General features: G+C 39.1%; 1 protein-coding gene across 5 annotated transcripts in view; it reads right to left on the bottom strand.

Moving 5' to 3' along the window:
- Positions 1–15,471, bottom strand: part of trpm3 (transient receptor potential cation channel, subfamily M, member 3) — a 142,308-nt gene that overhangs the window by 44,875 nt on the left and 81,962 nt on the right. For all 5 annotated transcript variants that reach the window (XM_087849045.1, XM_087849046.1, XM_087849048.1 and 2 more), the window contains exon 6: positions 14,229–14,400. In XM_087849045.1, the coding sequence (XP_087705171.1) occupies positions 14,229–14,400 (172 nt within the window). The remainder of the gene's footprint in view (positions 1–14,228; positions 14,401–15,471) is intronic.

Raw genomic sequence — 15,471 nt, 5'->3', positions numbered from 1 at the left:
TTTGGTAGTCAAATGAAATGTCATAAAAACAATGTTTGATATATGATCACGCTTCCTGTTTGGTTTCCTTTTTCGACGGTTTCAAAATCTAATAACCATGTGATATGCTCTGATGATAATCTGTACGGTGACCCTGAGAGGTCAAAAGCACTGCAACTTCAGAAAACACCCAGAAATAGAAAAAAAGCTGCAAAAGCACATAAAACACAATGGAAGTTGAATAAAACAAAATCTCACAAAATACAATGGAAAAAATAATTTTTAGGGTGATGTTAATGTGACTGTGGAAGTGACAGAAACAAAAGCGTGTGAAGGACTGCACTGAGTCAAGCTTAAAGGGAAAAAAAAGACTCATATATCAATGAAGACTCAGCCCTGGAACCTCTGGTAATATTGCCAGGTACCAGAACTATTTTTAAGGCTAATACCAACACATGCTGCAATTTCTTTGTGCTTCCTCAAATAGGGTCTTTTTGTCATTCCTGTAGTTTAACTATCGGTGTGTATTATCTGGCTTCATGGATAGATAAAGCTGGGTATCATGTGAATACCAGTGTGGATGTATGCTATGCCTTCTAATGATAATGCCTAGAGGAAAAAGAAAACATGTAAACTGTAATCAGAACTGGTCCCAGCATGGAACCCTGTGGAACTCCATAATTAACCTCAGTGTGTGAAGAGGATTCTCCATTTGAAAGAACCACTTGGAGTCTGTTAGACAGATCTACCAAGTTTGGCACTGGCAGAGGACAAATGTCTTTTGGGGATATAACCTTGCTTCTTAGACAGCTTGGCTGGGAAAAGCTTTAAAAAAAAAACACAAATCCATATTATAACTTTAAGTGATTAGGTATGAAGATCATGTGTTCCCAGTTTGATAAGACTGAATTCAGTTAAATTCTTTATGAAAAATCAATATGGCCGACATTCACACCATATTATGCTTTGACCTTTAGCTGGATGAAAAGCCCCCGACAGTTCCTCATTTTCACAGTCTCACCTCTGTGCAGTAACACACCTCCATATTTGACCTGATACTCGAGCACTCGCGGTCCAGAAATGAAAGTTATTGAAAGGAATCGGGGAACTATATAAAAATCAATTTTCTAAACTTCTCTACAATACAGATACTCCGGCAGAACAACACAAAAGAGGAAGAAGAAGATGAGAAAAGGTAGAAATGGTTGCCTCTGATGCACTGCTCGGCCCTCAAAAAGGACAAAAAAGTAAAGAGGGAAAGAAGATGGGTATTGAACAGAGGAAAAATATAAAAATAAATAAGTTTCACTACTTGTGTAAACCTGGATCTATAATTGGAAAAACTGTTCTAAATTTAATACTTGTGATGCCACATGACTATTTTCATGTCACTTTCTAATCATGGGAGAGAAGTTGTCAAAAAAGCAGCTGAACCAAAAATATCCATCCCACTTAGTGCTTTGTGTTCCTTGTCACACATAGAGAGAGAGAGAGAGCGAGAAAGACAGGTGCTGTGTGTGTGTGTGTGTGTGTGTGTGTGTGTGTGTGTGAGTGTGAGTGTGAGAGAGAGAGAGAGAGAGAGAGAGAGAAAGAGAAACAGAGGAAGTGTTTCAGTGATCTCTGTTCTCACAACAGAGATCTTTGTCTCTTAATCATGGCTTTTCAGGGTAATATTTCATAATTTGCAGGTGTGTTTTCTATATGCACTGAGACATATGGGAGAACACTGTAAAAACTGCAGTTAAATTTTTAAATTTCAAAGTTATATCACAAAAGTCTCAGACAAATTTACTACTTTTGTCTGTTCCTCTCTTTAATGCTTATGATTTCCTCCCCATTTCATAGTCGACCACAAAACATCCCCCCTTAAACCACTATAAAACCCTATAAACCCCAGAGTCTCATTCTCTCTTACTCCCTTATATTCTTTCCCCTTTTAGTGGTCTAAGTCCAATCTACGTCCCAAGCCCCCTTCCTCTCCTCCTAAAGTTCTTTCAGTTGCCACTCCAGTCTTATCCTCTCCCTCCCGTTCTGCTCCGTGCGGTTGTGTTTTATGGCGGCTGTTTAGACCCGTCTAATTCAAAAGCTGTGTAACTGCCTGATGCTGCCCGTCCAGCATCCTCACCCTGCTCTGCATAATTCACGGAGGAAAGAGCATGGTCTGTCTCTCAAACAAGCAGGCAGACAGGCACATACAAATGCATGCGAACATGGGGCATGCACACACTCTCGCAAACACAAGAGCAAGTGCATAGTCAGATGTCGACCCACCATCACGCTTTGCCTCACACAGCCTTGTGTGGCCTTACAACAGGGACAGTTACATAAAGAGAATATTTTCGGGTCCTTGCCTACTTCAAAGAGGTACAACGTCACTGTGCCACAACAAATCTCATGACCATACATCAATAGAGCAGAGAGAGGAGCAGACTAATGGCTTCCTTGTTACATTTGATTCTTCCATTTTTTTAATGCCAATTTCTGTTGTTGTTGTTGTTGTTGTTGTTGTTGGTGTGTGTGTGTGTGTGTGTGTGTGTGTGTGTGTGTGGTGTGCATGCAAGTGTCAGATCATGCATTGATATTGATGACTGCTGAGCTTTGGAGGCAACGCTGCACCATCTAAAGTACATTATTGTTCAACTGAAACCCACCAAGGAGCAGATGAGGAGGGAAAAGCACAGCTGTGTCATGGCTAATTGGTAGGAGGAAATTCTGCCTGTGTGCACACAACCACACACAACCACTCACACAAATAGAGTCACAAAGACAGACAAGCCACAAATTCTCTTTTGGCTAACTAGCCTAAAGTTGATGTAACATTTTAGGATGACTTTTGGCCTCTGATTTACAGTATTTCTTTTCTTTTTTTTTCCTACTTTCTTTTTTTTTTTTTTTTAAATTTAAAATAAATTAACAGTCTTTTTGTACTGGGTTTGTCCTCTCAAAATAAGTCGTTGTGGAAAACTGTATTCTTCACATATTGTTAAAATGAAGAGGGTAAATTGTGATGTGCTGATGATCCATGATGTGCTTTCTGTAAATTGTGGCCCTGGTTAAAGTAAAAAAGAATGATAAAGCAGAACACGGTCTGGAGTGACCCTACCTTATGACTGACCATGGGTCTCTCATTTTCTCAGTGACATCAATCTTGTCTGCTTGTCAGTAACCCATGACTGATATCATAGCAGCACATTTCAAATAGAGTCAGTAGGAAGGAAATCTCGTTTAAGTACCTGGAACAGTTGCTGAGATTTAATCCCATTTTCTGTTCAGCGGCTTGGTTTTGATTGGCTCTGATGGCCAAATCCATCTTCCTCTTAAGCTCATCTGTGTCAGTTCTGGGTGGGACCTTCCATGATATTTCCAGAATCACATAGATATTGTTTAATTTTAAAAAAATTTGCTTACTACACAGTCTTTAGGTTATCAAATGGAACAAAACAGCACGTGTTTCCTCTAAGACTATACTCTTAGAAATGATGTGTTAAAAAATGTGTTGGTTCATGTGTCACACATTTTCTCTGAATTTGAACACAACTTGTGAAAAAACAACAAAAAAAAAAAGTTACAAATGTAGTTTGAAATTTTCACATGTATCCAATCTTTTGTCCCTGAGTTAATGCAGAAAATGCATTAAAATTGAACATATTATGTGCTGCATTTTTACAAGTGTTCTAAGTAGGTTTTAAAACACAGATTTTTCCTAATTTATTTTGAAAAACATTTGCACAAATGAAAACGCAAAGAATGAGCTCAAGCTCTGTCAAGAACATGTCAAAACAACAAGTGGTGATGAATAGCGCAGATTTTTTGAAAATCTTTACCCTGGCAACAATTTTTCAAAACCTCAGTTTGCAGTGTTCCAAAACATTGTTTATGTGTGGGCCAAAATCCAAAGCACGTAAAAAAAAGCTACATTTATCAAAAATACCTGTGTACATGTGGATGCAGCCTAGATACAACGTTTGATTCTGATAACGCAAAACACTGTAGGTATGCGACCTCACTTAATGTTTGACATGGACTTTGAATAAAGGCATAAAAAGTCAGTGATAACATAATCTGACAACCATCTATTAGCTTGTGAAAAAAAACTTTGTTATAAAAAACAAAAACAAAATTGGTTTGTAAAACACATCTATTCAGAGCGTCTTTAAAGCTGGGGTGAGGGAACTCCAGGCCTCAAGAGCCAGTGTCCTGCAGGTTTTAGATGTGCCCATGAGCCAACACAGCTGATTTAAATGGCTAAATTACCTCCTCAATCTGTCATGAAGTTCTCCAGAGGCCGGGTAATGAACGAGTCATTTGAGTCAGGTGTGTTGACCCAGAGTGATATCTAAAACCTGCAGGACACCGGCCCTTGAGGCCTGGAGTTCCCCACCCCTGCTTTAAAGCATGTTGCCAGAGAGGCTGTTTCTAATGTCAGTGAAAAGCAGTATTGACATTACCTCGTTGTTTTTCTATAATATTTCTCTGTCTGTGGATATCATCTATATTAATGTGGTTGAAATTGAATCCTTAAATTTAGAAATGCTAATGCTCTGCCGAGATACAGTGTTTGTACTTTTTAAATGCAATCCTTTGATTGTTAAATACGGCTGCATAAATGCATCTTGTGTGCTCTCTCACTCAGTTGATGATCATCAGCGGAGTCATGTGTGGAGTTATTTCAGCTCCACAAAAAGCCAAGATGTGGCATGTGACACATGTGAAAAGGCCACTAACCGAATATGTTGATGAGTTTATGATGAGGTGAACTGAAGGAGGAGGAGAGGGACAAGTGCTGCTGGGGTGAGACAAATGTAGATTGTGGAGTCCTTTGATGCTGCATGCACGATCCAGGTACAGAGACAAATGTGGAGGTGTTGGCAACATGTAGCACTGTTGCTGAATTTTAGAAAGTGACTTATATCTAGGCTTAGGTTTTTGTGTCTATGTTTAAATGATGGGAATTCCCTGAATCCTTAAATGCAGTAAACTATCCTAAAATTGAAGTGGGACCCTAAAAAACCACATAACATCTTGACAGAAACTACTGTTTGTTTCCTTCAGAACTGCTTTAACTCTTTGTGGCATAGATCTGACAAGGAGCAGGAGACACACATCTGACATTTTGGTCCATACTGACATGCTGCAGACTTGTCAGCTGCACATCCATGACGTGACTCTCCCGTTTCACCACATCCCAAAGGTTCTCTATCAGATTGAGATCTGGTGATTGTGGATGCCATTTGAGTAGAGTGAACTTGCTGTCATGTTCACAAAACCAGATCGACATGATTTGAGTTTTATGACATGCTGCATTATCCTGGTGGAAGCAGCTATCTGAAGATGGGTACACATAAAGCCTCATAAAGGAACAATATCCAGGTAAGATGTGGTGTTTAAATGATAAGGGTCAAGAAATGGCCAAGAAAATATCCCCTACATCATTACACCACCACGAGCATGAACCACTAATAAAACAAAGCAGGATAAATCCCTGTTTTTGTGTTGTTAATGGCAAATTCTGACCCTACTAATCATATCTATTATCTATTCAGACCAAGCAATGTTTTTCTAATCGTCTATTGTTCAGTTTTGGTAAGCCTGTATCAATTGTAACCTCAGTTTCCTGTTCTTAGCTGACTGTGTGCCAACTGCTTCGAGGTTCGACTTTTATGCACACCTTGATTGTAACAAATTGTTATCTGGGTTATTGTTGCTATATACAGAGAGCTGGAGATTTTGAACTCCAGAGATGGATGTGTGGGAAAATCCCAGTAGATCTGCAGTGTCTGAATACTCAGCCTGAACTGTTGATGGATCCAGATGGATCCACCCAGATGTTGCAGCAGAAACTGAGGCTCATGTCTTTTTAGCCGTCTGTTGCTCAGTTCTGTAACTGTAGCAAGTTTTATATCAACAATATTACAAGCTTTTGTTTTTTTTAATTGGACTTTGTTGACGATAGTTAAACAGTGAAGTTATTCAATCCTATTTATATATATCATATAATATAGATATACACATAATATATTCCCCCTTTGTACTGTCTGTTTCAAAGTAGTGACTGTATCCATACACACTTCACACACACGCTAATATCAGATAACAAAGTGTAAAAATCCCCAGTCTCTCTTTGGCTCCCATGTCTCTCAAATATAATTTTAATCCACTGCCCACACCTTACTTTTCAAGAGCGGGACTACTCTGAAAGAGTGTGAAAAAAGTAGAAGTAGCCAAAAAAAAGGGGGGAGCGAGTCCAACGCTGTAATTTTCTAAATATATATCCAGTCTGGATGACGAGGAAGTAATGAGGAACTGAGAGAATTAGCGAGGTAAAGAGCAGCGTGTAAGCAAGATACACATAACATGCTTAAATGGTCCTAATTAAGGATCCAGCAATGACTCATCCGCCGCGTGTGTGTCTGCGTGTGCGTTGGCGTTTGCGAGTTTGTCCTTGTATGTGTCAAATTAGCATCAGCATGACTGGAGGAGGTGTGCTACAGTATGTGGGCCCTTGTCTTCTCACCTCACACCACCACCCTACACCAATAAAAGAAACCAAAAAAAAAAAAAAAGTAAATACCTTCAACACACACTGACACACTTAAACATCCGAAACAGATATGAGAACCTAACTTGACAAGCTATAGAACAAAATGTCAGATGGTATGCTAAAAGGTCAAAGCTTCTCTCAAAATCTCAAATATTTAGTCTTTAACCTTCTTGAAGCAGCTCAGATGTCTGCTCCATCTTTTTATTTTTATTAGAAATATTAGAATTAATGAGCCAGAGTGAGTTTTACCCCAGCACTCAGCTAAAAATGAGTTTTCACTGACCAGAAAACACGGTAATTGGGGTTGATCTGTGTGTTGATTTGTACCTAAACATCTACAGCTCGGTCCATTATAAATTCAAGCCTCATTTCTTTAAGTGCTGATTATATTCCTGAAGAATATTTTGCATTTTGCCCCCGAGGAACTTGATTTGAACTGGATAAAATCACCTCAGGCATTTAAGACAGATGCTTAAATGGCGTAAATTCTTCTGTCTCTACAAGATGAATATGTATGTGTCGCCCTTCTGAGTGTGTCTATGTCAGGAAGCATTCTTTATAAATAGCCACTTACAGAGTCTGTACCCCATGAGAATGACAGCTGAAATGACTCAAATGAAATTAGATGTTGTTCTCCCTGTTTCACTGAAGCAACAGTTCCTAAACTGTGAGGCAGGCCCCACGTCTGTGGATGTGGACAACGAGGGGAAAAATATGGAGTGAAATTAATTGAATGAGATTTTTCACTGGAAAAATAAGTGTTAACCAGCAGTAGTACAGTACTAACCACTGCACTGCCATGCATGTGTGCATGTTCTCCCTGTGCATGTGTGGGCTCTGTCTGGGTAGCTTAAAGTTACAGTGTGTAAATTCTCAACAGCCAGTGAATTGCAGTCAAGTGAGATCTGTTTTTTTTTACCTGTCCCAATTTAAGTGCATGATCAAAACTATGGTGAGACAAACAACTCTGGCTACCATTTTTCTGTAGTGAGTCTAGGCTGTGAGTTCGCTGTTTTGCGCAGCTGTCAGTTTATCTTTTTCATGTCTCTTTACTTTGAAGGAGGCTAAAAAACTTTGTGAAAGAAACATGATAAGATGAGTCAGTGAATCTCCTTTCTGTCAGATGACAGTGATACTGAGGTGAGTTGTTGATGATATGTTGAACCTTTTTGCTGGTATGCACTGCTGTTTTGTCTGCTGTTAGCGTCTGCTCCGTTAGCTGCTGCTTTTGTAGCTGTTAGTCAACGTTAGTTTTTTTGAAGTCTGTCTAACATTGTTGGACACTTTGCAGGTAGCACATGACTCGGACATGCTCATATGATGTGAACATGTAATGAAACTGTTTATCAGAGTGAAAATGTAATATAATATTAGCTTACTAGCTAATATTAGCAAATGTTGCTCAACCAATCATTTGTCCAACATTTTTTTTTTTTTCTGATAAATAACCTAAAAAATAATACCTGACTTACTGTAGCTGTAATTGAGTACTCTAAATTGACTGTTTAGGTTTAAATAACTGTTTTAGCTGAACAGTCCAGGATATATTCCACTTCACACTATATGACAAATTCAGTCGGCCGTTAAGAAAACGTATTTATTTTTTGAGAAAAATAAAAAAGAGTTGATTGATTCTGTTTCACCAACCTTTATTCAACTTGTTTTTTTTTAACTTCTTTGGCTTCTCAAGTGAGGTATGCAAGAAAAAAAACTGTGCCCAGTGATGTGGGATGTTTATACTTTTTATAGTAAATTCAGATATCTGTATATTTAATGTAAATGGGAAAAGATGCAGAGGAAAAATGAATAAAATTTGCTTTTTGTCTGAATTAGTCTGGTTCGTACGGAGCCCCTCTGATGACATGGTCCAAAAAATAAATAAATTGTGGCCACAAAATACTACTTCGTGCCCTCAAAATAGTATAATGTGCCCACGAAATACTTATTTGTGGCCACGAAATACTATTTATTTTAGGTTGGGAATGAGCTACAAATGCATTTTGAAAAGCCTGGCAATGCAAGGAACCATTATTACGGAGAGACATTTAAACAGGATATTAAGATAAGATAAGATAAGATAACCTTTATTAGTCCAACACGTGGGAAATTTGTTTTGTCACAGCAGGAAGTGGACAGTGCAAAAGTTATATAGCAATTATTATTATTGAGAGCCCAGTTGCTTTACAGATGTAAGTACGACCAGGACACCGGGATAGATTTTATTGTCAACCAACTGCAAGGGTCTGGGAAGGTTCACGGTTATCAGTCAAGTGTTTCGTGGCCACAAATAAGTATTTTGTGGGCACGTTATACCCATTTCGTGCCCACGAAGTAGTATTTTGTGGCCACAATTTATTTATTTTTTGGACCATGTCATCAGAGGGGCTCCGTAGGTTCGTAACCCGTCCACTCTGACATTTCTGACTGTGCCACCACTGTTTTTAACCCACCTACTGTTCCAAAAGACATTTACTACATTTCACACTACTGATTGTGCAGTCAAATTCTTTCCACACCACATAACATGTCGTCATCCATGCACATCCTCAACCTGGAACTATACCTGGAGCAAGTTTTGTATCCTACCCACTACTGACTCTGTTATCTCTCCACCACAGGGTTGGACACTCTGGCAGTTCTTGGTTATCATTTTTGACATGTTTTGTGTATGCATTCATGCATGAACACACCTTACCCGTAGTGACTTCAATTGTCCCCACAATGTCTCTGGTCAGTTTTTACTCATATTGCCTGAAAATAGATTATCTATTGATCCACACACACCGTGCCAATTCACTGACCACCGACCAGAGAGGCTGTGAAAGAGAATTAATGATTGAATTCTTAACATTTAAAATAAATTTAAACATTTGTATTTGATATTTGCTTTATTTGATCTATTACAATCTGTAAATGGTATCATTTCCAATTCATATTCTAGATGCCCATATGCACACTTGGCATTAAAAAGGATCATATTCTGAAAGAGTTTGTCCAGGCATTTACAGTGAACACAGAACAGTACAAACTCGTTGACTTCCCATGTGCCACAGTGTAACTACAATTTCTTCAATATTTGCTGATGGAGGTCACAGTGTCAAGGCTAATCTGCAATGCAAAGCCTTATGGCTTCTGAATTCAATTACCCCAACTATTTCTTTTACGTGTGCTGTGATTAATTAAATCACTGTAATAGGAGGGCAGGTGAAGGTTAACACAGTATCTACATGAATGCATCTGTTTCAATACACCAAGTAATTTAGGTGAAAAGCAAGAGGGCACGTTCGAGGCCAGTCGTTCATTGTCTCTGACCGCATCTAAACTTGCACAAATTAATAACTTTTTTCCTGGTGTGTGGATTCAGTTTTAAATTGTCACGTAACGAATGCAGCAAAATAGATGAAGGGCTCTCTTATTTTTCTCTATATTAATGGATGAGGCCTGTTTTGATATTTTATCACGCCACGTTTTTCCTCCTTTTACATCCCAATTTTTCATCAAAGCAAACACAGATAACACCTTGCCTCACTGCCTGCATCCTCGGCTGTTTCTTACCCCCTTTGCACTTTATTTAGTTTTCTTCCTTCTCTCCCTGCCCTTAATCCTTTTTCTCTGTATTAATTTTCCCACTCTCCTCTCGGGCTCGTTCTGCACTTCTGTCTGTGAGGCAGTGATTAAAAAGCATTACAGCCAAGGCCACAGACACATCAAAAGAGCTGTGCAGCGGTGAATCAACAGTGTTGAATGGTGCCAATCATTTTATTGATTTCCTCATCTTACAGTTTGACATTGTCTACTTGGGAATGAAAAGCAGGAGAAAGAAATGCTCCAGTGTAAGAGCAACTGAGAGAGTATATATATATAAAGTTCTTTTTTTTCAACGTTCACTGGGTAATCTGTACCTCTGTTCACATGGGAAATATCCTATGTTGCCTGAGCTCCATCCTCATCTAGCTAGCTAACTAATGAGAAGCCCATTGATACAGTAGTACTCAGCATTGACTCTAGTGCTCTCTGATTGTACTTGTGCGTCCTTACAGTACAATGGTTTTTCTGCCCTAGCCTTGAGATCAAATTGGGCTACATCATCCATGACATAACACGAGTTTGACACTCTAGTGTCACTCTAGTGCCTTAGCGTTTTAATGTGCTGGCTCCAACCACCATATTTACAGCCTTTGAAGCCATGTTTCGTGTCTTAGGACTTTTATTTTGTTTACACACAGCCAGAGATACCGCTTTTAGATTTTTGTCTGCATTCCAACCTTTACAACATCAAATATTCAGCAAAAAAAATTAAGCAAAGGAAAAACACTAGTTGTGTTACCAAAAGTGGTTGTTAAGAGGAGGAGCACCTGCACAATGATTTTTGACATGTGCTACTGGTCCTGCAGTTTTTGACTCAAATGTGCTCTTACGGCAACAGGAATTGACCTGTTTTAGAATATAACCTTTTTGTAAGAGGGTAACCAGACAAAAACACCCATAGATTTGTTGTAAAGCACTGATTCCCATAATTTAAACAAAATGTTAGAATATTGTGGAGCCAATTTGATTGCTACAGCATTTCTGGCAGTCACATGGTTATAGCTGTTTCATGGATATTCGCACACAGGTGCAGTAGGATTAGCTACAGGATTGCCCAGACATCACAAAAACACCACAGGGGAAGATTACGCATATCTATCCACCACACTTCTTTCATCTTGTGTTGTGTGCAATGTTTGGGACTATGTTGGGGAAAAAGAGAGATCTGGTGGTTACATGTGGTCTAAAACCCACAGGCACAGCCATTTAAACTTAACTGCTGTTTTCTCCCCTTCACTTTTTTTTTTTATCTTTCTTTCTTTGACAACACCTCAGGGCACACGTGGATCCCACAGGGGTACCTGCTGTGAGGAAAATTGGTGCAGTCATCCAGTGACTATGGACAGGTGATCAAGTCAAGAAATGGCCTTTGTCCGCAAGCCTGACACTGGTGAATAAAGAGGTAAATGCCCACACACATCAAGATACACATGCATACAAACACGATTCAGTATAATATAACTCTTCACTCTATAACTGAGTGGATTTGTTTCTGGACTTTCTCATGTTAAGAGGATTGAATATATTCAGTATTCATTTTTCACTTTCCTTAATTTCTTTTTTTAATCATTTTTTTTTAAGCAATTCTGAAACATTAAACAACTTGCTATTACCAGAAGGGTAATTGCTTGGACTTCCTGAATTTCCCGAACTGGACATTGAAAAGCTTCCGTGCCAAGAATAAGTATTTGCCTCCTTTCTTTGTTTTTCACATATTTGGCACATTTAAATGTTTCAGATCAGCAAAAAAATTGACATACTATTAATATTAGAGTAAATTCAAAATTCAGTTTTTAAAAGATGATTTCATCTATTAAGTGAGAAAGCAATCCAAATGTACCTGGCTAAACCTGCTAACTGGTTGTGCCACCATCGGCAGGAAGAACTGCAATCAAGTGTTTGTGATAACTGGCAATGAGCCTTTCACATCACTGTGAGGAATTTTGGGTTTTCTCCTTGCAACTCTCTCAGGGATGCCATTTTTGCCCAGGGGCAATTACTTTTTCAAATTGGGTCAGATTGATTTGGATAGCTTTTTTCCCCACAGTAAATGAAATAATTTACTGCAAAGAATTAAGAAATGAAGAAGGAGGTAAATACTGTTCGCAGCACTATACAGTTATTATCTTTTTATATATGTATATGTATATATGCATATGTGTGTGTGTGTGTGTGTATGCATAAGACTTAATAAGAGCTCACTTTGACAGTCAAAGATAAAAGTACCAAGTCACTATAGAAGTATAGGTTTTCATGTGATTTTGATTAAGGCGGTGGATTCCCTTTGATAGAGAACTTCACCTCAACAGGCAAGTTGCCAGGATGAGTGGCAGGTTTAACTTCAGCTGAAGGTGAAGGTGGCTATCAGTGCAACCTCAGGCAGCGCAGATTATTTTCAGAGATAGTCTGTGGGTTATGGCTCTGTGATATGGGTAGTCAGCAGGTCACTGGTCACTAAATATTAGTACTCATCTTGGAAATACAGCTAACAGCTGCAGAAAGGATTTAAATCAGCGGTGGTACATTAGATGCTTGCATGACAACTGGCCGTCCCTTTGCCTTCCCAGCCCCTTTTGTATTAATCCAGGCATAGGATGACAAAGGGAAGTCCATAGGTCACATGGCTGGATGATGAACGTACACCGCTTTGTCCCTTTAACACCAGGAATATTTCTAAAATCCTTGAAGTTAGAGGATTAGGAGGGATGTGGTAGTGTTAACACTTCTTCTAAGAATGAAAATGACATTTAACATCTCCTTGCAAGCTCGCTATCAGCAAACATCAATGAGGCATCTGACAGCGGATAAAACTGGTGCTGACAAAGAGAAGATCTGAATCACGGCACTCGACTCTGTGGCAACGCACCCACTTCCTGAGTTTTACAAAAAGCACTAGTGTTAAAGTGCGTGCATTCATGTCAACCGAACCCCGAGGAAATTATTTCAAAATGGTTTTACCCTGACAGCAAAAGAAGGTAATAGCAAATAAATCCCGGTTGCAAACAACATTTATCTGACTTAGGTTTGCTCCTGGCTCAATCAAAACAATACTGAAAGAGGCTATTGAGAAATATTTATAAAGGGTATCACAGAGGTTTATGTGTGATTTTGCTTTGCTTGTGTCTGTGTATGACAGAGCGTGAGAAGAGGAGGGTGAGATAGAAAAAGACAGAGAAATGTGTTTTGTATTCATGTAAATCCATTCAGTTTCTAGCTAAGGTATAATGTGAAAATTAAAAACAGAGAAATGCAATGCGACAAGGACTCAGTGCCGGATGAACACGCCGCACAAAGGCAAATATGCCGACTCAAAAATACACTGAAAAAAAAATTAAAGCTTATGTTTTTGGGCACATGAACAAGTATTTGTACTTGCTACCCTTTGTGAGCACAGGACGCTTTTGGTGCAACTAATTCGAGCTTCACAAAAATAAAGAATACAGTGAAATTAGGATTTTTGTGTTAATGCAATTTGATTTATCTGAAAAAATATATAAAAAGAAACTGTTTTCTGTACAGCAAAGCCAGCAGCTTAACATGTGCATCGTGCACTATTCAGTACAAAGAAAGGTAAGTAAACAACCGAAAACAGTGTGATCAAGCTTTTTTCTTCCCCCAGTGGTAGTATAAGGATACATTACTGTATATACATGTATTTATAGTCATGTATACTGTATGTCTACATATGTTGTAGTTCTGTGCTTGCCACTGTGCCTGTGTTTGCCAACTGGCTTGGTAGCTGTAGGCACCAAAGAGCAAAAGAAAAAACACTCACAGATTATCAAGCAGATTTATTTGAGGAAAGAGTTCATCGGAGCTGTCAAGAAGCTTTGAAAGAAAAAAAATAACCCACCCCTGAAGGGAGGGACACTTTCAAAGGCTTATGAAGTTATATCTACCTGGCTAAAAATACACCTTCTGACAGCATGTGCTCACTATAAAGCAGGTAACGATAATTTTAGTCTACAAACTAGAGTGAACCCAATTAACCCACGGAGGTGTCGCTGATAAAGCGAGGATTACAGTTTCATGATGCCGTTATCACAATATTTAAAAACACTAATGTCGGGTAAATAGGTCAGCTTGGCTCAGACTGAAAGATGCGATAAATTTCACTCACGTGTGTTGATCTTCTGCAGGGAGATATGTTTCTCGAGCTGACGTCGCAATTTGACCTCAGCACCATACTTTCCTGTGGTGCCGTTGTCCGCCAGGATGAAGTGGGAGTGGAGACTGTTAAGAACCGTCAACTTGCTCATCGGGTTGGACATGGTCTGGTATGGACGCACCACCTGGCCAAAAGAAGTCAATATTTAACAACTATGCAAACACTGCACCTTTCTTAGAATACAAATTTAAAATTACGGCCTGCTCCTGTTCTCAAGAGGTTTTCACTACTTTTGCTTTTGCATCTAAAGTTGAATGTATGCCTCAAGAGAGCATTGCTGCCCAAAGCTTTAAGAAATATGAGAAAAATAACCGTAAGGATTTCATGTGGGGTGAGCTTGGGTTGTGCTTTGAGACTTGATGGATATCCTATGCTACAAGCTGGGCCATAGATTTTTAAAGGCATTAGCATTTCACAAGCAGTGTGATACTATAATGGCTCCATGGTGCAGATGCAAAAAAGATCCCCAGTTTAAGACAGACTAGGAAGGTTGGGTCAGAAAGAGCACATGAAAAACTGCCAAATCAACTATGTGGAACCATCTGCTGTTGTGACCCCTTGCGAATGAGGGAGCAACTGAAGGAAGTGTTACAGCAGAGGGAGACTATCACAGAGAAAATGCTCGCAGTGAAATCACGAGTAGGATGAACAGAGACAGGTAAAAAACCTGTCTCATGCAAGTCTTTCAAGAGTAATAGATTACTCAAGATGCTGAGCATATTGTCAAGTTAATGGTAGATAATTTATTTAGTAATTACAAAAATTAGCATCACTCTGGTATACTGGTAGTGACAGTGCAGTGGTTGTAACTGTTGCCTAAAGCAAGAAGGTCCTAGTCAGCTGGGGTGTGTTGTCCCAAAGACACACTTATGGTTGTGTGGACGGTGACCCCTCATTAGTATACTTAGCCTTTTGCCCTGTGACGGCTGTGACAGGGACCATCTGCACTGCAGCTCTAATCATTTTTTGGATTTGGAGTTGCCATGTATCCAATAATTATTAACATAACTTTCATTGTACTGCTGCTGAAATTAAACTTTCAGTTTCTCCAAAGTTTCTCAGATATATATAATACCGCAACACTGTCTGACACTTTGAGGTAAACTCATCTGGTCGTATATATATAGCCTATATATACAGCTAAAACCAATCACGCATGAAAAAAGAACCTCGACACTTAATCAGCTCATTTCAG

The sequence above is a fragment of the Neolamprologus brichardi genome, chromosome 12 (genome assembly GCF_056152115.1).
Source record: "Neolamprologus brichardi isolate AB-2024 chromosome 12, ASM5615211v1, whole genome shotgun sequence".
NCBI classification, from domain to species: Eukaryota; Metazoa; Chordata; class Actinopteri; order Cichliformes; family Cichlidae; genus Neolamprologus; species Neolamprologus brichardi.
This window is presented reverse-complemented; position numbering and strand designations above follow the sequence as displayed.